The sequence below is a fragment of the Pongo pygmaeus genome, chromosome 12 (genome assembly GCF_028885625.2).
Source record: "Pongo pygmaeus isolate AG05252 chromosome 12, NHGRI_mPonPyg2-v2.0_pri, whole genome shotgun sequence".
Taxonomy (NCBI): Eukaryota; Metazoa; Chordata; class Mammalia; order Primates; family Hominidae; genus Pongo; species Pongo pygmaeus.
In genome coordinates this window covers 82,683,846-82,706,120 of record NC_072385.2, presented here as the reverse complement: position 1 = coordinate 82,706,120, position 22,275 = coordinate 82,683,846, and the positions used below count along the sequence as shown (strand labels likewise).

Below are 22,275 nucleotides of genomic sequence, written 5' to 3'. Positions count from 1 at the left end.
ACAGAAAGGGAGAACTGCAGTTTTGTGCAATAGGCATTTATATAAGTAGGTATAATATGAATGCAAAAGAACACATCCTGAAAATGGTAGCTATTATTATCCATGTGGCTATATTTCTTAATATAAACCGTGAAAACATACATTCTGAAAAGCTGTGCCTTTACACCACATGTAACAGTCCCACATAAAGCAGAATCTCCTTGGTGATTACAGTAATAATGAATAAGATTGAATGAAACCCTTTACCTCTCACTCTCTTTTCGAAAGGACAAGTAATAGGACATACATTTTAAGCAAAATATGGCCTCAGGCACCGTAGTACTGTTGCTGCTTTTTAATTCGAAGATTTCCTACAATTGTAGTTCTTCAGCACAGGTTCTATGGCTTAGGACAACTGGCTGTGGACCTGGACTCACTGGTAAGTCATCTACTTGGACATACAATAATGTATCTGTGTGCTGAGAAAGAAAAATCTAAGGCTTTTGGGTGTTTATGCCTACTTGATGATCTGGGAAGAATGAATCAATTTATAGTTATGTTAGTGAAAGATAAGCTACATGACCATAAAATATAAGATCTACTTCATTTTTTGAAACTTTCCATCACAAATGCCAAAAGATCCTTCCTGAAAACGTCGCAATGAATCATGCTATTCAGAAGCCAAACTTCCAGGATCCTCTTCCTGTTACTTGTATAGACACAGAGACATGCAAAGATTAATTACTGTCCCTTTCTTAAAGAAATATTCATTGAAGACTGAGATAATTAGAAAAATGTGAAAAGAAACCTTTCACCATCAGTGGTTGTGAAAGTGGTTTTTAAATCTTTTCCAAAATTTCTAGAGGCCTCTTGCATTGGACAGGGAATGAGAAAGATAAAAAGTGCCAAATCTGAGGCCCCTTGACCCACAATACAATACGAAAACTTTTTTGTTTTCGTTGACTGTGTTTATCCTTCATAGAAAGATTTACCTTGGAGCAAAAAGGAGAAAGAAATTTAAAATTTAGTGTACTATGAGAAAGAAAAAATATCCAAAGTAAAACCCAAAGGAAACTTGACAAACTTGTTTAGCTAACCAATCAGTTGATCATTAAACAAGAATTCATTGAGTATCTATATGTGCCAGTCACTGCTCTAGGGACCCTTGAGACACATCAGGGCAGGGTAGAGATTTCTGTCTTCACCAGATTCCTTCCTCTGGTGAAAGGAAGACAAATAAACAAAATAAATGAGAATTTTTTAAAAGTATGTTAAAAGATAGTAATTTCTATGAAGAGAAACTAGATCATGGTATGGAAGTTCAGGAGAGGGCCAAATTGCAGTATTAAGCAGGGTGGTCAGTTTTAGTCTCCTTAACATTTTTAGCAAAATCTTGAAGTATGTGAGAATACTAGCCAATTATTTAACTATTTCAAGATAATTATATGTTATTTTTCCAACATAGACACCTCAGAAATACATCTACTTAGCTTTTCCTTGAAAATGTGGTATTCAGATAACTAGGTGTCAGCAGTCTCAACTATATATCATTCTATGAAGTCATTAGTGGGGCAAAACATTAATTTACAAAAAAAGTTTCCTCTCATTGGTACCTCCGGTCCATGAAAAAATGTCTATCTCCCTGCCTCCTTCAACCAATAAATTTGCATTTGAAAACCAGCATTTTACCAATGATTTCCTAGGGTTGCTCAAAGTAGAGGCAAGTCTATTTCATCCTCATTATTGTATGTAAGATAAATGTTAAAATGTAAAGAGTAACAGAGATATCTAAATAATTTTGATTGAGGATAATCAATCTTTAATACTTTTTTGTACAAATGTTCTCTGTACTACGGATCATCAGGACATTGGTGTCTAGTTAGTTTCAACCAAAGACAATGCCAGAATCATAAATAATAGGGTATTAATATGATGGAAAGAAGATATTAAGATATCGATACTGTTTTTGTTAAACCTTTGGCAGATTACAGATCAATCATTTTGAAATTCATTGAATCCAAATGCACACGGTATCTTTTTCTTATTGTCACCATTAATAAAAAGCCTCTTCTATGCACTTTTGCAATTTGTCATGTAACATTACCCCCAATAATTGGGTATTTTTATTAACCCATATTACAGATCGTGAGGTTTTCATATGTGAGGCTAAATTATTTACTCAAGGTCATTAAGGAACAAATCTGGAATATGAACCCAGCTCTTATGACTTCAGGACTATTACCCATCTGTTATAAGGTGGAGTTTTACTCCCTCAAATGAACATCTTGATAATGAGGGACACCGGCATCCTAGATAAAAATCTGTGAATGGTTTCCTTTATACTACCACTAAATTTATTGTCTAAGAATAAGAAGATGAAACTCTGTTTCATGATTATTAGTGTTTGAAGAAAAATCTTTGAAGTCTCCTTAAGGTTGGCTATTCTATATTATAATAGTTATTTTGGTTCAAAGTTGTTACAAAGTTTTGCCTATCATAATAAGCAGCATCACCTTTCATGCCTTATAACACAAAGAGGGACAATATTATATTATTATATTTTTAGATGATCTCTAATATTCTTCTCTGCTCCAAAATGTTATGATTCTAATTAAAGATTCAAATTTCTCTAGTTTAAGAGCCAAACACTATGGAAAATTACATTGTTTTTTAACCTCTGGCCACCACAATTTAGGAAATAGCCTCCTATCAAGCCTAAAAGTGTTGATCATGGTTGTTAAAAATCTAGATTAACAAAAATACATTTGCAAATGGATAAATAACATAAAGTCATTATTTTGGAGAAGAAATAATCAGTTTAACCTCCATTATGTCATAATTTGAAAGTTTTGGTATTTGCAACATATTTCAGTAAAACGCATCTAAGTTTCTATTCATACCACCTCATTTTTTAAACTATTAAACTTTGGAGAGTCCTTTCTGTGCTCTTCTCTGAGGATAAGTTAGTCTACAACAAGTTTAGCAAAAGTCTTGTTTAGATGACCAGTTTTTCAATGTTATCATTGTTTAAGGAATGTATAATGACACAGAAAACTTTGCTTCACAGAGCCAGGATTACAGAAATACAATCAAGCTGGGACTTTTATTAGTAATACATGTAACAAGATTGGTTAAATCACAGCAAGAGATAATACATAAGCATATACTCTTCAATTAGTTTTTCTTGCTTCTACTCAGAGCTAATGAACATATATGCTAAAGATGAACTGCTAAATAAACACTGAATTCTAAATAGTCACATAGCCTTCTATGTATACTATATAGATAAAAGTAGATATTTAATGTCTGATTTTATACGGTAAAACTCTGGTCTTCCCACGGTCTGTGGCTGTGAGTTAAGGGGATCCAGTATTGCAAGAGTAGAGGTAACACAGTAGAAAATTTAAAAAAAAAATTCTTACTTCTTAGTTTGTATATGCATCAAACACAGGCATTTCAACAGTAAGGTTCTGTCAACATTCACAAACTTTTCTGAACAAACAGATGACTTATTATTATGAAGCTAAATGAGGAAATACAATTTAAGAATTTATACAGAAGAAGATACATATCATATTTTAATAAACAAATTAGGTCTATATCAGAAATCACAGCAAAATATATTTTAAAAAGCATAAAACAAATATGCATTAGGATTTTAGTAACGAAGCTGTGCACTTCACAGACAAATTCGCTATACAGCAACACAGGACTTGAAAATGGTATAAAAATAAAAATCATGGAAACTGTGTGATCTGAATGTTGTATCTTTCCAAAATTGATAAACTGAAATCCTAACCCAGAAAATGATGGATTAGGAGAGGGGGATTTTGGGATTTGATTAGGTCCTGAGGGCAGAGCCTTTATGAATGGGATTACCGTCCTTATAAAAGACACTCCAGGGAGCTCTCTTGCTCCCTTTCAAGTGAGGACACAAAGAGAAGGTAGTGATCTATGAACCAGGAAGCAAAATCTCACTGGACACTGACTGTGTCAGCCCTTGGTCTTGGACTTCCCAGCCTCCAGACGTTTGAAAAATAAGTTTCTGTTACTTACAAGCTACCCAGTTTACGGTATTTTTATATAGCACCCCAAATGGACTAAGACAAAGACAAAAGAAAATTTATTTAAAAAACACCAAATGGTTTATGCTTTTCTAAGTATTAATAATATCAAATCTATTTTAAGAGTAAGTTTAATGAAATATTACTTGTGGTATGACAGTATAGATAAAAATTTAAAGCACATGGTAATATTAGATATTACTCATCAATTAGTTCAGGTGGAAGAGTTGTATCCAGGTCTTAAAAATTACAATTAGCTTTAACAATTAGTTTTGAGAAAAATCTACCTTTATTATTTTTATAAATTATACTAATTTAAGATCTACTCTTCACAAAGAGAATAAGGCTTATGCACTTTCAGAATGTGTAACTATATTCTTTTCAGTTCTACTTGTAATATTTTGCTCTTCTAGTAACATGAGAAGCCTGGATAATTAAACAATAAATGTCCATTTGACTCTTTAAAATGGACAACTGAAACCACCACCCCCAAACAAATATATTTAAGTCATGAAAATGGCAAATTCAAGATACAATAAGAAAAATGTTCTGGAAATACAATGGTCAAAGAGAAAGACAAGCTTTCTGCCCTCATAGAGCTTACACTCTACTAGGAAAAGTTAACATTAAGTATAATCACAAATACAAATATGTAATTACAATTATGATGACTTATGAAGGAAAAGTAAAAGCCTCCAATCAAAGTGCCAACATTAGCTGATAATTATTAACTTGTGCTCCTGAGCTATTAACCAGCTATTATGGCTTGATTTTCATGTATAACATATTTTGATTTTTTTGTAATTTAAATAGTCATTCATTTCTGACAAGCCATTAAAGTAAAATATAAATAAACAATCAAAGTAATTATTGGAATGAAGTGACCAGTTACATATACACAGGAAAAGAAACAAGAACAAAAGAGAAAAGACATACTTCATTCAAGGCAAATAGATAAACCTAAATTCTAAATAGAAAGGAGAATAAAATTAGCATTATCAATGATCCTAACAACAATATCATTGACAAATTTCAAACCCAAAAAAAAATGTGATCCAAATTTCATGAAGACTATTTGAATTCATCTACCCACAACCAGCAAAAGTAAGGCTGGCTTCGAATAACAGATCTTCAGCTGCCCCAAAGAAAACTATAATTCATTCAAACAAAGTTTATTCTTAACCATATTCATTTAAAGGTGGCATATCTTTGTTCAGGGAATGTAAAAAACACAAGTAACAGATTGACTCTGAAGTTTGAAACAGGATGACTAATTAAAAATAGGAGGCACTGTGGCCTATGAGAAGAATGAGAAAACTTGTGTTTCATTCATTGTGATTTTGCCAGCCCATAGCAGTGGTCTCTAACATGTCTCCAGCTGACTTCGCCATTTTTGTCATGTACACATGATAAGGGATTTTGCAGTTTCCAAACCCTGAGTTGTTATGGAGCACAGAAGGATCAACATCAACTCTGTAAGGACACATCACAAAGTGAGACCAGTGCTTACCTCGAGGGAAAGGACTTGAGAGGAGGATGAAGAAGGTTATCAAAAGGCATGTTCTTTTTACGTGTGTTAATTATTTTTTAATGAAATATATTCATCTATCACCGGACATTTAAAAAGTTAGAAAATATTTAAGAATTCATAAAGAAGAAATCAAAATAATGAAGATGTTCTTGAATCTATTTTTTTCTAGTCTTTTTTTTTCCATAAAGAAAAAAACTTCAATCCACAAAACTTCATTCCAGATCCCCTGAATTCACTACTCACACAAGAGAAAAGTGGGAAAATTGAGAAAATTGCTCCATGATTATATTGAGATATAAAAATTTAGGAAACATAAGTTTACACTGTAAATCAGTTATATAAACTGGCCAGATTTAACCCAGATTTTATGCACAACTAGGATTTAACTCCACATAGGAAACTGCAATGTAAAATTCCTAAATTATTTTTTCCAGATTTTTTTTTTAATTCCTCCAACAGAGGCACAAGGTGGGGATATTCACATAAGATAAACTTGGACTGATGTTATGTTTGCCTTTTTCTGAATTCCTACTTCACTTTGTACCCCTCTCACAGCACTTCCATTCTGTCATTCATTCTAACTGGCCAACATGTTTTCATTTCCTTGTTATATGAACACTCTGTGGATGCCATGTCATCGTCATGATTGTATTTCTGCTCTAGAATATAGCTTTGTTGAATCAATCTGCAATTAGAGAAGACTTACAATCACCTTTCTCATTTCTCTACATCTAATTAAACAATATGAAATGGGTACCAATCTGATTTGCAAAATACTCAAGTCCATCTAAAAATCTTCTCTCTCCATTTAACAGCAAAAAGCTTACTCGTCCCAATAACAGAAGAAGAATGCAATGAAAAAAACAAATTCCTGTCCTCTGTGTCTTTGTGCTGATTGAGGGACAAAATCTGATGAAAACTGGTGAAGTTAAAATATAATGTTTGACACACATGCCAACAGAAAACATTTAAGACTGACATAGAAAAACTGAATAAAGTTAAGTGACACTTAACATTAAGTATACCAAAACAAATATCAGCTAAGTATAAACATGAACTATTCCATATGTAGAAAATGGTTGTATAATTTAAAAATTATTTTAAGAGTTACTTTTTCACAAAATAACAAATATAGGAGTGTATATACTTAGAAATTGTGTATTTATACATGCATCCATACAAATACACATATGCATATATACAAACACATATACATATACTTTACTCAGCCAGTAAGATAAAATATATTCTTCCCTCTATGCCATCCTAAGTCCACAAACTAAAGAACATGATGAGAAATGCCCGCTTAAGAGAAGGCAGTGGAGGAGATTTTGGCCTCAAGTAAAAACATTTAGAAAGCACTCAAAATGGTACACAAAACCTCTAAAATAATTGATACATACTGTCATTTGCATAGTTGCTAGAGGCTTAATCTGAGATTAAATTATACTATTGAAAATAGCTGCCAAAACCAAAACTGTGATAACCTATGTTGTTGGATCAAAGTATTCAAACAGCATTTGTTTCTAAAGCTCTATTTTACACATTTAAAATTGATATCATTTCTTACATATTGCCTGGCTCATGTTCAGATGCTTTTTCAAGCAGAAAAGTTTTCCTGCTAGATGACACAAACATAAAGGTGTAGAACTGTGAACTGTGGTCCCAATTCACCAGATTAACACTGAGAACATAGGAAAGAATAAAGATATTCCTGCTTTTAAACTAATAATAATAATTAAAAAATAGAAACTAAATTTAAATATTCACTAACACACAGTTAAAAATGGTTGATTTAAAGACTATTCTATATGTTTGCCACAGCTGCATACCACTTACTACCTTTTAATGACAACATTAAACACAATGAGGATGGTTTTACATGGCAAATTACACATGCTTCTGGATTTTGTACCAACATCATCAAAGAGTACACATGCCTGACTTACCAAGCAATGCGGGAATGCACAGCTAGTTGATAATGTCCTTAAAACAAAGTTAGTATGCATGAAGAGAAATGTCTTGCTCCTCTGTTTGTCTCTTTCTTAATACTGCCTTTTTAGGTTACTACAGTGTTCATGTGCATAAATGACATCTAGCAGACAACAAGATGATGCACCCACAGCAGTACCATTTCAGTGGTGCACATGCTTAGACTTATGTCTCAATACAGAATGGCTAGGGCAGGTGTGCTCCAGAGCTGAATGTTTGAAGATCACATATTTACAGTTCCTACACTTATTTACGTACCATTAAATGATACTGCAGAAAGTGACACCAAAACCTGTAGCTAATTTCTAAATATACTAATTACGTGAGCACCTGACATGAAAAAGATCACTCTAAAGAGACAAAGAAAGGGTGGGGGCGAAAACGGAAACATACTGATGGATTTTTCTTACCTTAAATTTATAAAATATTTATTAACACATATACCTACCTCCCAGTGCCCATTACCAATGCCAAAAGTTCTAAATACATTTATGTAACTCAGACACACTGTAATTCATACAGATGATATTAAGAAGAAATAAAATAATGTAATACCTTTACTTTTACCTATGGATTTGATGAAATGGGTCCATGAAGAAAGGGTTTCCAGACAAAGAGGATAAAGAGGAGAAAAACAACAATAAGAATTATGAACATATGTAAAGTCACTACTCTCTGAAAATTAAACAAGACATGGAAGTATAAACAAGGTTTTCAAGACAAATGGAGATGCAATCAGGACATGTTGGGAATTCTGCCTTTTTTGAAAGCAAGTACATGCAAAAAATTGAAAGGCCCATGCTCAGTTTTTAAAAGATCACACAAAAGAGAGACATACAATAAATCTACATAGAGAAAGTATTGATTCTGTGGAACACTATACTCAGCATTCTAGAAGCCAGAAGCCAAAGATGTCTGCATGTTCCCAAACTGTCATGCATGGATGAAAAATGGACTTATTTTTTGGATACAGTGGTTTAAACTGAGGATCTTCTTTTAGACAGCAACGTCTGATGGTTCTCGGTTTTTCTTTACCATAAACCACCCTTTACTGCATATGCTGATAAATATATAGAAATTTTCAGTCACAATTTCTTATGTCTCATTTATTTCCAAATATTATAATGCAAGAAATGAAGGAAAATAAAAGCCACAGGAACAAACCAAAATCAAACAAACAAAGAAACGGAAGAAAAACACATGAAAAAATGTGAACAAAAGATATGTATTTAATTTGCAGCCATAGAATTTGCAAGCATTTGCCCATCCTTTGCAGTGATGGTTTGAAAGCAGCTACAGAACAAGAAAACACTGAAAGCAGAGTGGAAAAGGAACAGAGCCCATACCTTGGTCGCCCATCATCAGGTGCGCCAGACCTTGAAGGGAAACAAGAGCACAGTCAGCAATAAACAAGGGAGCATGGGAAGGCAGGGTTGTCACGGTGACAAAAATGTTCAGTGACAGACATCTCTTTTCCTATGAGACATGTCTGTATCACAGAGGCAAATCAAAAAGCATTCTTTCAACCCCTGGTTGGAATGCTTTGGGGCAAAGGGTTCTAGAACTGCGTTTTAAACAATGGCATATGCTGCACTGTGTATTTCTTCCATGCATCAGTTGGAACAACCAAGAGCACAAGAGCATGACTTAAAATCCAACCAATCCCCTCAATATTACATCTGCCCTCTGTGCCCTTTAAGGAGGCTGTTTTGCATATTGCCCCCACAGGGCTTGTAATTCTTCAGTGATGAAATTACATTTTTTAAAACCCAATGGAATACCTGAAACATGGGCTGGGTCTGATCTTTTTCCCCTCACCAAAAAATGAACATTTTATAATTAAATGAAGAAAAAAAAACTTGTAGTCACATTGAAATGATAATGCAGAAATGTCTCCTTGTCTGACACATGTAGCGGCTGACTAGGCTCATTCAAATACAAAATGATCATTAGACATGCAGTTGTAAAGTTAGAATTTACTACAGAAAAGGGTTTTTAAGAAACAATGGGTCAGCTGCAAATACGCTAAAGCAATTTTCCTCAGAGAACAAAATTATTTGAGATTTCACCTAAATATTTCTTAAATGCTGAACTCTAAGTTAGTGTAAAGATACATATTACAGATGTAATTTCATCAAGGAATTCTTTAAAGGACATTGAAATTCCTTTATTTATTATTTCCTGCTTGACAATTCACTTCAAACTGAAGAGCACTCCTCTTCTAAAGAATACTACTGGCCGGGCGCGGTGGCTCATGCCTGTGGTCCCAGCACTTTGGGAGGCCGAGGCGGGCGGATCACAAGGTCAGGAGATCGAGACCATCCTGGCTAACATGGTGAAACCCCGCCTCTACTAAAAATAGAAAAAATTAGCCGGGCGTGGTGGCGGGCGCCTGTGGTCCCGGCTGCTCGGGGGGCTGAGGCAGGAGAACGGCGTGAACCTGGGAGGCGGAGCTTGCAGTGAGCCGAGATAGTGCCACTGCACTCCAGCCTGGGCGACAGAGCGAGACTCCGTCTCAAAAAAAAATAAATAAAAAATAAAAAAATAAAGAATACTACTAATATGCTTTCAAAAATTCTTTTGCTATTCAAGAAGTTACTTTTTACTGAAAGGCATAATTCCTAGCTTTTTATTTTAAATTCAGGAATAAAGCTATTTCTCTATCCATGTATATGTCTACAATATGGGAAAATGTTAGAGAAATACACATATGTCAGTTTTAATAAACTTGTATTTTCAATTCCCAGTGCTATTTCAGATATATTTGAAACTTTGAGCTATATAACATTACGCATTGGTTTCATCAGTATTTAAATTATCTGTGTTGTTTTCTTAAAATTTTAGGGGTATTCAAACATCTCTGTAGGCTAGATATAATTACAAATAATCATCTAATCACAAGATAACATGAAAGTTATTAAACACAGTAGTGTGATGCCTCTGAACTGTAGCCTCTCTGTATTTTCTCGGTGATTTTAACAAAAGGTTCACATAGGCAGATTCAACAGCTTATGATCTATTGATAATTCACAGTGTTTTATATGCTGATAAATAGTGGCTTATTTGTCCAGGTTATATATTTTTTCATTTAATTTTACTTCTAAAACTACTATAGATATTTCCAAGTAACATTTTATAAGTTTTTATGGACTAAATGAGGAAACTGTCTTGAAGATCTACCTTTTAGAAAATATATTAGGTACTTCTAACGGTTTTGATGCTACATCAGTAAGGATGGAAATTCACTAATCCCCAAAGAATTCACATTCTTCCTGCTAGACTTCCTACCTATACTGTAAAGGTCATATTATAGATAGAAATATTAAAATTATGATTGAACAGACTTCATTACAATAGTTTATGGGCCTATATTCTAAAAATCTTATCATGGCATGAGCGTGTGTGAAAAGAGACAAGCATTCATGCTAATGAGGCTGATTTTAAAGCCTCTCGGGATGCAATAGGATTTTAAGAGAAAAGAAAAGCATTTCACAGGATGGATAAGGAAATGCAAAAGAAGTTGAAAAGATACCTCTAAAAAATAACTTTTAAACTCAGTTGACATGCACAGTATAAATGAGGCTGATTTTAAAAGATATTAGGCCTGCAGGGTAATATATCATTTTTATCAAGTATATACTCACATGCAATTAAAATTATAGTATACAAAAACAGAAGCCATATACGGACACAACACTTAGAAAATACTAATTTATGATTTCCTTTAAAGTTTTAATCTATTTAAATAACAAAACAGAAATGTTCAGCAGCTAAGCAATTATAATATTACCCATGTAAGAATCACAAATATAATATTTACCCCTGCTACTGGTCAACTCTGTATTACCATGAAGTGTTCTTTCTTAGATACATGAAGTCTTGGTAACCTTAATGGCTATTTATCTGTAACCTGGGATAGGGAGGTCTTTTTCTAAGAAATCCTTCATTCTATAGAAATGTACATTTACAGAATGACTATATTTCAAAATATGGTAGCAAAATAAAATATACTAAATGCTGTCTTCCCACATACAACTATTAGTAAATTAGTAAATTGTTTATGTAAGAACTGTTAATGCTGTGAATACTTAAGTTGATAGAACATAAATAAGTTGATAAAACCTTCCCTTTCACCATTCTTTTGTTATGCCTAGTTCTTTTTGCATGTTAACCCTTTGAAGATTTGTTTGTAGCACACTGACTAATGCATTTAAGTTTTTAAAAAATGAGAATAATGAAATATGTTTTAATATGCTGAATTCTACAGGAAAATACATAAGCTATATAACTTCTTCAAAATTCCTTGATAGAGATAGTTTTTTATAAAAGCTTGAATAAAATATTTAGCAGGCAAAAAATATTACAAATATACTTACCAGGAAACATATCGAAGTGCTGTATGCTTTCATTTCCACTGGCCAATGGCTTATTTTTTAATCTAAATTTATGTCTCTTACTTATACTCAGTACTTTATTGCATTCTTTTTATATATCCAATCATTTCAAACAAATGAATGGGCTTGAAATGAGATAATGCTACATTTTACCAGAATAGAATAAACCATTTTGATTAAAAAATGGAAAAAGGATCATGCACTGTCTTATGAAACTACAAAGAAATATTTTGTCTTTTAAAGTAAAAAAGCAGAATTGTATCATTTTTCTCATACAGAACACTGTAATAACTATTCTAAGCTTCATATGGGATGCTGAGGTCTATCAAGGGTTGGAGTTAAGCTTGAAAAAGTTTCATATACTTGGGATGGCAGGGTTGAGAATGTACGTGTTCTGTATGAAAAGTGATACACAATCCAGAAATTAACAAATGTTCAGAAAGAAGTTCAACTTACCGTCTAACTTCAAGATGTACCCTATTAGTACTAAGAAATAAAGGACAAATGAGAGTTGGAAAAATAAGGTAGAAAGTACCCACCTTCCACATTGTTGTCTTCTGAAAGCACATGACAAGGAGGGAGAGAAAAGGAAAAACATTCATTAAGCAGCATGCAGACTGGACCTTGCCTTTGCATGTCTTCCTCATGCAAGGCACCAAACACATCATGCAAGTGCTCCATCACTATCATTCAAGGGGGAAAACAAAATCACAGGGAAGCAGGTTCCCTCCCATTGGCAGCATTGATAGGAAATGAGACAAACTTTCATAATACTGCCATGCCCTGTGCAAAGAGTTTTCAAAAAAATCTTTCAACTACCCAGTATAAAGCAAACATTATTGTTACTACATGTTGCTGGTGTGGTCTTTCTAGGCAATTATTTTTAAAAGCTTTTTTGTTTTCTTTTTAACAATTCTAAAAGGTTCTATTTTCACATACTGATTTGGCCTCAGATTTTAAGAAGTCTATTGGAAAGACCTATGAAATTTCACTTAAAGATATTCCAGTTCTACCAAATATATTATCCATATGCCATTACTGCCTTTTAGTATTTCTAATACCTCAATTGCTTTCCTTAAAGAAAAACAATGTAACTATATGGAACTAAAATCTGCAATTTATTTGGTTAATTTATAGCATATTAATATTTTATTGCAAATGAGAATAGTTTATTGGAATTTATAAAAATGCTAACTTCTAAAAATGTTAGGTAGAAAAAGTGATCACTGGAAGAGAAGTCCATTGGGAACTGTCCATTAGGCAAATTGGTTTGTCGCGATTTAAAAACTTTGTACTTCTGTTGAGGATGTGAATATGAATTTGTTTGAGATAATGAAAATATTTAGCCCAGTTTCTCTTATATTTCTATATATCTATAAAATACCTACATATTTTCATATATTTTGTTAGTCATATTTCCATGTGTGTACCTATGTGTATATGTATAAACATATATATCCAAGCAGATCTGTGTTTCCTAAGATAATCAATATAAGTATATGAGGTTTAAAGTATTATTAGCACCTAGTGGAAAATTCAAGTTCTATTTGAGACTTGGGGCCTGGAATCCAGGCAAGAAATGGAAGGGAAAGCTGTCTTAGGGGACTAGGGCAAGAGCAAGGTTTCATTACTTATCAAAAATGTTCTAATAGTAAACTCTATCCATGTTGACATTTTAGTCTCATCCTTATTTTTTAATTAATTGTACTTTATAAAGTCATCATCTGATCAAAAGTGTTTATAAATATGGCAACATGCAAGTATAGAAACTTGAAAGCAAAAACAACTAAGAATATACCATTTGATTAGGTTCAACTAAAACCTTTTTAATTGGATAAAGTTACTAGTGAATTAAAAATCAACAATTTTGTTTAAAACATTTCAGCTGAAAATTGAAGTATCAACACAGGCACATTTACTGATGTGGTGTTAGCATGTAATAGAAAATGGCTAGTGGCTAAATGTGGGTAATAACATCTTTACACAATACTTGGTTTGCCAGAGTTTATTTTTAAAGAAACAAAAAAAAAAGTTTCAAATATTTGGTTTGTGATATTGGCTTCTAGTTTGTTTTTGTTTGTTTTTTTGACTGCCAATTTATTAAATAAGGAATTAGGCTGAATTTGTTACTTTTCAGTGGTGACTTTGACATTACACAAAAACAAATATTAAAGTTTTGTTTTAATGCATTATATTGGACATAATACAAAGATATAAATTATTGTAATGTTTAAGATATACTTTACCTGTATATTAACTGCCCTTTGAAATTGTATCTTCTGTTTAAGATGCTTACCTCTTAACAAGATTATTTAATATGTATTGTAAAATAATAAAATCAGGGAATTTAGACGAGAGTCATGTGCCAAGACAGTATGTCAATTGCTACAGCATTATTTAATTTCTGTAAAGACGGGCAAATATGGTCGTGAGAAGCAGTGCTTCGGTAGGAATTTTGGTAAAGTGTAGCCTAAAACTACAATTAAAAAAAGGAAAGAAAAGCAAACCAACAAAATGAAACAGGCCCAGGCCTGACACCAACTTTAGGAATGTACTAAGTAGGGTATTATAAAAGGACTTCAAGGTCACTGATTCAGTCCTGACAGCAAGTTCTCCTTTCATGACCATAGGTACAAGCCTAGGTTTTGCCATGGATCCTACTCTACCATCTAGCATTTTTTTCTGAATTCTTATTCATAATGAGAACAAGCTTAATAATGGGAATTCCTGAATACAAGCCAAGTCATGCTTAATGTGTAAACAAATTCTGACTCGACTAAATCCAGAAAAGTGGTCTGTCTCAGAAAATTTAGGTTTAGAAAAAAAAATCAAAGTACTAGAATAAATGGGTGATATATTAACCACTGTTTAAAAAAAAGATAGTGATGATGATGAAGACAACTGGCTTGGAACAGACTTTCCTTGAGTTTCCATATATTTTTAGATTCAATCTCAGAATAAAAATCCTCTTTCCTCTTCCATTCTATTCTATTCTGGTATCCATTTGCTAACTTTACATAATTTAAAACTTGTTAACCTAAAGAAAATCCCTACATTATTTCAGAATTTGGACATGATTATAACTGGTGGTAGCTCCAGCATTTACAACCATTATCCAGGTATTTTTTTCCGTTCTCTTTCCTTTCCATTTTATTTCTGTACTAAATAATAAACGTCGAGTCAAAAAAGAATAGTTTATCTCCTCATAACAACTTTTTTCTTTAACTTTGTAGATTCTTATACATACAAATGCTACTTTGCTTTTGAGCAGCAACAAAGACAGGTGCTGAATTTTGGCATGCCACGGTGTACAGGTAAAGCAGCATATTTTGGTTAGTGTAAGGTAGAAAGCAGTCCATCCGGCCTTACCTGTGGACACTGTCAAGTTAGGGAAAATCTCTTGGTTTGCAGAAAACCCTGGCTTCTTAATTCTGCTGACCTAATCCTTGCTGAGTAAATGAAGTGCGTCTCTTAATCATCAACTTTACTACGATGACCATGCCACCTATAAAGATCACACTCTTGTTGTCTTTTGATTGGAAAAATAATGAATATAGAGCTGTGAAAAAGATACTTTGCATTTTATTTTTCTTTCAGATAAGATGGGCTTCTCTCACAAAGATGGGAATTAGGCACCAGAATATCAATCATGCTATGAATAACGGCTGTGTGCTGACAAGAAGGCAAGCAACAGCCTGTTTTAAAATCACTGTAAAAGAGCATCTCCACAAAATTTTTATCTTTGGCCCCCAGCTTATAAGAATGCAAGGACAGTAACCTTAGTTTATCATTCCAGTGTTTTTGCACACACTCTTAAGTATATGGTTCTAGGAAAACAAATGAATACAAAAACAAATGTGCTTGTTTCACTATAAAGAAAATCATGACCAGTAAAAAATTAAAATTTGGAATAAAATATCACAAAAATCTCCTTTCTGTATAATTAGTGTTAAAGTTTGGCAATATGTAAGTCTTTTTCTAAATGTACAGACAGTGGTCCATTTAGTACTACAACTTACATTAAAAAATGGTCAAAAGAAGCTTCCTGATATCACTTGGGCATTCCTTTACTTCTTTAATTTTTGGTTTCCTTCCTTCTCTGCTAGATGCCTGTGACTGGCTCCCCTCATTTTCTTTGATTCCCTCTCTCCTCCATCAAAACTGCCACTACTGCGAGTAGCTTCTGTCCCAGATACAAGCACTCCAAGGTATGGCATATTACAGCAAAACTGGTGGTGGTAACAGGCAGTGGAAAGACAGATGAAGAATAAGATTCTATTTCCTTCCTCCATACAGGGAGCTTGCTAACTTCTATCCACGTCTCTCTCGCCCATCACATTACTTCTCAAGCCTGTACTCCTCATTTTGGAGATCAAATGCCAATACAGCAGAGCTTAGTTCCCATGGTGGCACAGGATGGAGCTTTGTTTTTTCTTTTGGTATTAGCAGTGAAAGCCTTTAAGAAACCTCAATAGTCTGGGAATGCTTCAAGCACTGGGAAATGGAGGAAATCATTGAAGCTGTGGATTAAAGCAGCAGTCAGCTGAAGGAATAGAAATGCGGGCCAGAACCAAGAGGATGTTCAAAGAGAAAATGAAGCATAAAGGTCCATTATGGAGACGTAGGGAAGGAAAGAAATGGTCCTGGATAGGAATTGGGCTAATTTCAAACATGCTTTTTAACAGAGGACATCACCTCCTTTTTCAATCCCAACTAAATAATATTCCAGGACACTCCCATCCAGCCTGCTTGGAGTCCTCGTCCTAGGGAATATATGGAGTCAACTACAGCAGCCAGTTTTTCTCCTTCTTCACTGCTCAGGAATAAAAAAAGTATCTCTAAACTGGAGGCAGCAACACAGATGTTCCTGGCATCACACTAGAAACACTTAAAATAATTTCCCCCCAAAATATTTTGTTACAAAGACATTTGTGGTATTTAATTCAAAATGTTCTATCTTGTTAATGACAATTAAAAGAAAGAAGAGAAAAAGAGAAAGGGGGAAGGAGGAAGGAAAGCAAGAAAGCCTAAAGTTATGGCAATTTATAGTGATTAAGCTATTTGATGAACCTGATGAAATTTAATAACTGTTAGTCAACATATTATAATATAAACTGAATGACTCACATAAGCTATAATGAATTCAATTTCAAATTTTCACGAGGAACTACTACAAAGATTTTAAAATTTGTTTTGCTTTGATAACCTCAGTTCTTCCCCAAGTCTAAATCTTGAGAGTTAACATTTCAACATTCATTTCAATAGTTGGACTTAGGAAGGAACACTGAATTTAACAATGACTGTAAACATGGTGACAAGCACAGTCTACAGTATGTGTGCTCACACCACCTATTTTTATTTTTTATTGCTGAGAAAGGAATGCTTCCTGATACGGAATTAACAGATAACACTGAGCAGAGTGCTTATCACATACCCTCCCAACCAAGCTTAATCACTGTTAAACAACTCTCCTAAGAAAGGTGGCTCAGGTGAGCAGTGCTTTCCTTTCTAAGAGTTTGACGTCATCATATTTTAGGATACAGAGCAAGAAAGCTCTTAGACTGAGGTTAAGAGAGTGAACTTAAATACACCCTACCTACTTTCCCAACTTACCAACCCTTCTAGTGGTTATGTGGGTTTGACTTCTTTGTGAACAGATGGACAGGAAACATCCTTTGGCCTGTGTATTACCATCAGAGAATATTCTGCAATGTGTTCTAGGTTTGCTATCATTAAGATGAAAAGTAGGTGAACTCCCACTAATGAGACTAATAGCCTTCATTTGAAAGAGCTGTCAAACGTCTACTGGTATATAAATTTTTTTCACAATCTTTTTCATCTTACTACAGAGGTTTTTCAACTAAATATTAAAATACTCTTACTTCATTATTCTATACTTGGGTTCTTAGACATGTCCAAAACAAATCTATTTAATTTATCTAAGAAAAGGCAAAAATACTTTGTGATGAAATTAAAAATATGACTAAACCACATTGTGAAAAGGAGTCTTAAGTTTGATGCTTAAAAATTACATTTACATGCAGTGTATAGAAAATAAAATTATCTATATGACTGATCTGACAATTATACATTCTTTTTATATCAAAGAAAAAATGAAATTTTATATCAAAATAAAAGTATTTTATATTGTTATCTTCACTTCAATAGGACCCTCACATATGTAACAAACAGCTTGGAAGGAAGCTATTCCTTGGAAGGAAAAATACATGGCATATTAAAAGGATTTGATTTTTCATTTCTTCAGAGCTCTTAGTTTTTCATTTTATATGGTGTTAAAAATTCACTGTATTTACATGTGTCAGTTTATGACTAAATTAATTTCAAAGTTTTATGAAAATCACTGAAAATTATTTTAAAAGGAATAGGCCATTTTTAGCTAAATAAATTAGATCATACATTGAAATTTTCCAGGAGGCTCTCAGGATTGATTAAAATATTATTATTTTTTTTTCTGGAGATGGAGTCTCACTCTGTTGCCAAGGCTGGAGTGCAGTGTCACCATGTTGGCTCACTGCAACCTCTGTCTCCTTGGTTCAAGCAATTCTCCTGCCTCAGCCTCCCAAGTAGCTGGGATTACAGGCACCCACCACCACGCTCTGCTAATTTTTGCATTTTTTTAGTAGAGACAGGATTTCACCATGTTGGCCAGGTGCCCGGCCATAAAATATTACTTATAATCAGGCTGAGCATGGTGGTTCACACCTGTAATCCCAGTACTTTGGGAGGCCGAGGCAAGTGGATCACTTGGGGTCAGGAGTTCGAGACTAGCCTAGCTAACATGGTGAAACCCCATCTCTACTACAAATAAAAAAATTTGCTGGGCATGGTGGCACATGCCTGTAATCCCAGCTACTCAGGAGGCTGAGAAAGGAGAATCATCCTTCCTTCCTGCTCACTTTTGGTTTCCATTTACATGGAATATCTTTTTCCACCTCTTTACGTTAAGTTTATGTGAGTCCTTATGTGTTAGGTCAGTCTCTTGAAGACAGCAAATACTTGGTTGGTAGATTGTTATCCATTTTGCCATTCTGTATCTTTTAAGTGGAGCATTTAGGCCATTGACATCAATGTTAATATCGTATGTTCCCACTAAGCTATGAGGACACAAAGGCAAACATAATAGACTCTGGGGACTCGGCGAAGGGCAGGAGAGGAGTAAGGGATACAAGAATACACATTAGGTACAGTGTACACTGCTCGGGTGATGGGTGCACCAACGTCTCAGAAATCGCCACTAAAGAACTTATCCATGCAACCAAACACCACCTGTTCCCAAAAATCTATGGAAATAATTTTAAAAAATAATGTGCTAGAAAAACACACACACAAAATATAACTACTGGTATCACTTTTTTTTTCTTAACAGCAATAGAATAAATGAGTAAGAAGACTGTGAGAAGAATGAAAGATTTCATAGATCCTGTTGCAAGAAGGCAGAAAAACCTCAGAGGAAAATACTATTTTCTTAATTGCATTTATTTGTTGATTCTATAAAGTCTAAGAAACTTTAATACTGCTTAATTTCCATTATTAAAGAAAAAAAAAGTTTCCCAGTCCTCTTCTCTAGGTCGTTAGAATAAATTGCTTCCTCAGGAAAAACAACAACAACAACAACAACACACATTTAGAAAATCTTTTGTCCTACTTTAATAGCAAAATTAGGCCCAGGTTTATAAATGTGTTTACCCATGGGCATTCTAACCACTAGAAATCAAAGAAAGAATTATTCCATAAATTTCTTGCTGTCTTTAAAATTTAAAGAAAAGCACTCATTTCATTCCCATCACATAAATTGTGCCTTCCTTTTTAAATATCTGAAACAAAATGACACTTTTGTTCAAAGCCAAATATTTTGGTAGGTGAGACAATATATTATGAATTTGCCACATAAAATATATTTGCTCTTTCGTTTGAGTTATAAAACGCAAATTTGGTAAAAAATATTACTTTCATTCCCTTTACATACTTGCTGTGTAGTAAATCCCCTGGGAATTGAGCAGCAAATTATAATTCTTTTGCAGGAAGAAAAACTAAATACTGTACAAACTGCAGTTCTCTTTGGGAAAAAAAGTGTTTTGTGTTACAGAGTAATAGGAAAATAGTTTGTTCATAGGTACAACCAATTCTATACTTTTGAAGACATTATATATGTAGTTATTTGAGTTAATGTCTAGTGACTAAACTAAGCCCATATGAATACTGGTCATGTGGAAGAGAGAGCCGTGAGCTTGATTAATCCATTCTATATCTGTTGATTTTACTGATCCATAAAATCAAATCAACACAAATACAAATTTCTAGGGAACCCTAATGATTCCTTTTTAATGTTTTCCTGAAATGGTCATTCACTACTTAAGAAAACATGCCGAACAGAAAGAGAAATTTCCTTTTGTAACCCTAATATAGCTTCTTAAAATGTTAATTCCGTAATTCAGAGCAGTTCATTTTACTTTTTAAAAATGTATAATAAGAAGATGGTATACCTAAATACTTCTTGAAATTTGTTTAAACTGCTTTCTATGGCTACCAGCAAGTCTTCATTTCTATGAAAACAATTTCAAGAAAATTTAATTTTAAAAATAATCTCATCAAGCCACACCTCATTATATGTTGCTTTAAAATGTGTGGCAATACATCCTTACTTCAAAAGCTCCTCCCTAAGCATCAGTACCAGCATGTGTGTATCTCTCTAACACATATGTGTACACATATACACACCCAATTGGTATTTAATTTCATAAACAAATCCAAACTGTGATATTTTTCTCAATAAAAATATTTTTTCTACAAAAGTTAACATGAATAGAAGAAAAACATTTATAATAAATACTTTGATAAGATCATCAATAACACAACTACTACATTACCACTTTACCTATAAACATTTTACCTTACTAATAATAGGCATTAAATAAATTATAAACTTCTCTTTTCTTCTTTGTATCTATTATTTCAATTTTATTTGTTTGTACGTATTAGAAAAACAGAGTATTTTCTAATTGCATGGTCAAATATGTAACCACAGAGACATATGGCATATTTCTAAGTAAAATTAAAATTTCAGTTCCTTAGCCACATTCCACATGCTCAATAGCCACATGTAGCCACTGGCTACCAGGGTGGACAGCACAAATTGTGAAGCTTTCAGTCATCACGATAAGTTCTACTGAGCGGTATTAACTAAAGCTTCTCTGACAATATCTTTTAATATCAAGCTATTCATATAATGAACATATTATTTGTTCTTTATTCAAAAAAGGAAATAATGAAAATGCATGATAGTTTTAAAAGCAAACATCTATTTAGAGCAGGGTTATTACATTTGTGCAATATGGAGAACTCTGTAATAGTTCCACTTAACTTTAAAATAGTAACAACAATTAGGAAATAACCCTGATAAAAATTTTATTGTATTCACTTCAAAATGTGTTTGAATAATTCAAACTCTGGACAATTATTACTCTTTTCATTGTGAGTCTTTTCCTTTAGACCTCACAGATGAGAAAATGCTGAGCATATTTTGATTTTTAAGTAAACTAAACTAGTAATCCAATATCGTCTTACTCTTCAGCCCCTCATTCTCCCAGTATGCCCAATTAGATCATTTATCATTACTGTCTTTAAGTCTATGACCATTTTTCAACATAAGAGTTTAATAAGCTTTTAACAGAGTAGTTTTAAAATTAATTTAAAAAGTGCCTTTCAACCTACTATCTTATATAACGTATTCTCTTATAGGTCAAAGACTTTCCTTCCTATAACATGGGCCTCTTTTTGAATATTACACCATACAAAAATAAACCAAGTGAGCAAATAAAATAATCAACATTTCTGTAAGACTTAAATACAGCAGAGAGAAGGAAATTGGATAAATGGAGCAGTTCACACCTCTAGTTAATTCTAGAAAAGTACAAGATCCTATTAAGGAACTACTACACAGAAATAAATGAACCTATGAGAAGGAAAATAAAAACTGAGTAGGGAGAATAGAAAAATAATCCTGAGGCTGGGCGCAGTGGCTCAGGCCTATTATAATCTCAGCACATTGGGAGGCCAAGGCAGGCGGGTCACTTGAGGTCAGCAGTTCAAGACAAGCCTGGAGAAACTGCATGTCTCTTAAAAATACAAAAATTAGCCAGGCATGGTGGCAGGCACCTGTAATTCCAGCTCCTCAGGAGGCTGAGGCCGGATAATCACTTGAACCTGGGAGGCGGAGGTTGCAGTGAGCAGAGATCACACCACTGCACTCCAGCCTAGGTGACCAGGCAAGACTCTTGTCTCAAAAACAAAAAAG

General features: G+C 33.6%; 1 protein-coding gene across 24 annotated transcripts in view; it reads right to left on the bottom strand.

Annotated features, from left to right (window-relative positions):
• The window catches only part of NRXN1 (neurexin 1), a 1,133,558-nt gene that overhangs the window by 1,011,533 nt on the left and 99,750 nt on the right, over positions 1-22,275 (bottom strand). For 10 of the 24 annotated variants that reach the window (XM_063648738.1, XM_063648746.1, XM_063648747.1 and 7 more), the window contains exons 3-4: positions 12,500-12,517; positions 8,913-8,942 (exon numbers count right to left, since the gene is read on the bottom strand). The exons of 7 other annotated variants lie outside the window; for them this stretch is intronic. In XM_063648738.1, the coding sequence (XP_063504808.1) occupies positions 8,913-8,942; positions 12,500-12,517 (48 nt within the window). Of the gene's footprint in view, positions 1-3,063; positions 6,260-8,121; positions 8,134-8,912; positions 8,943-12,499; positions 12,518-22,275 lie in introns of those variants that run through there. 7 more of the 24 variants (XM_054474919.2, XM_063648740.1, XM_054474912.2 and 4 more) reach the window with 5 other exon arrangements.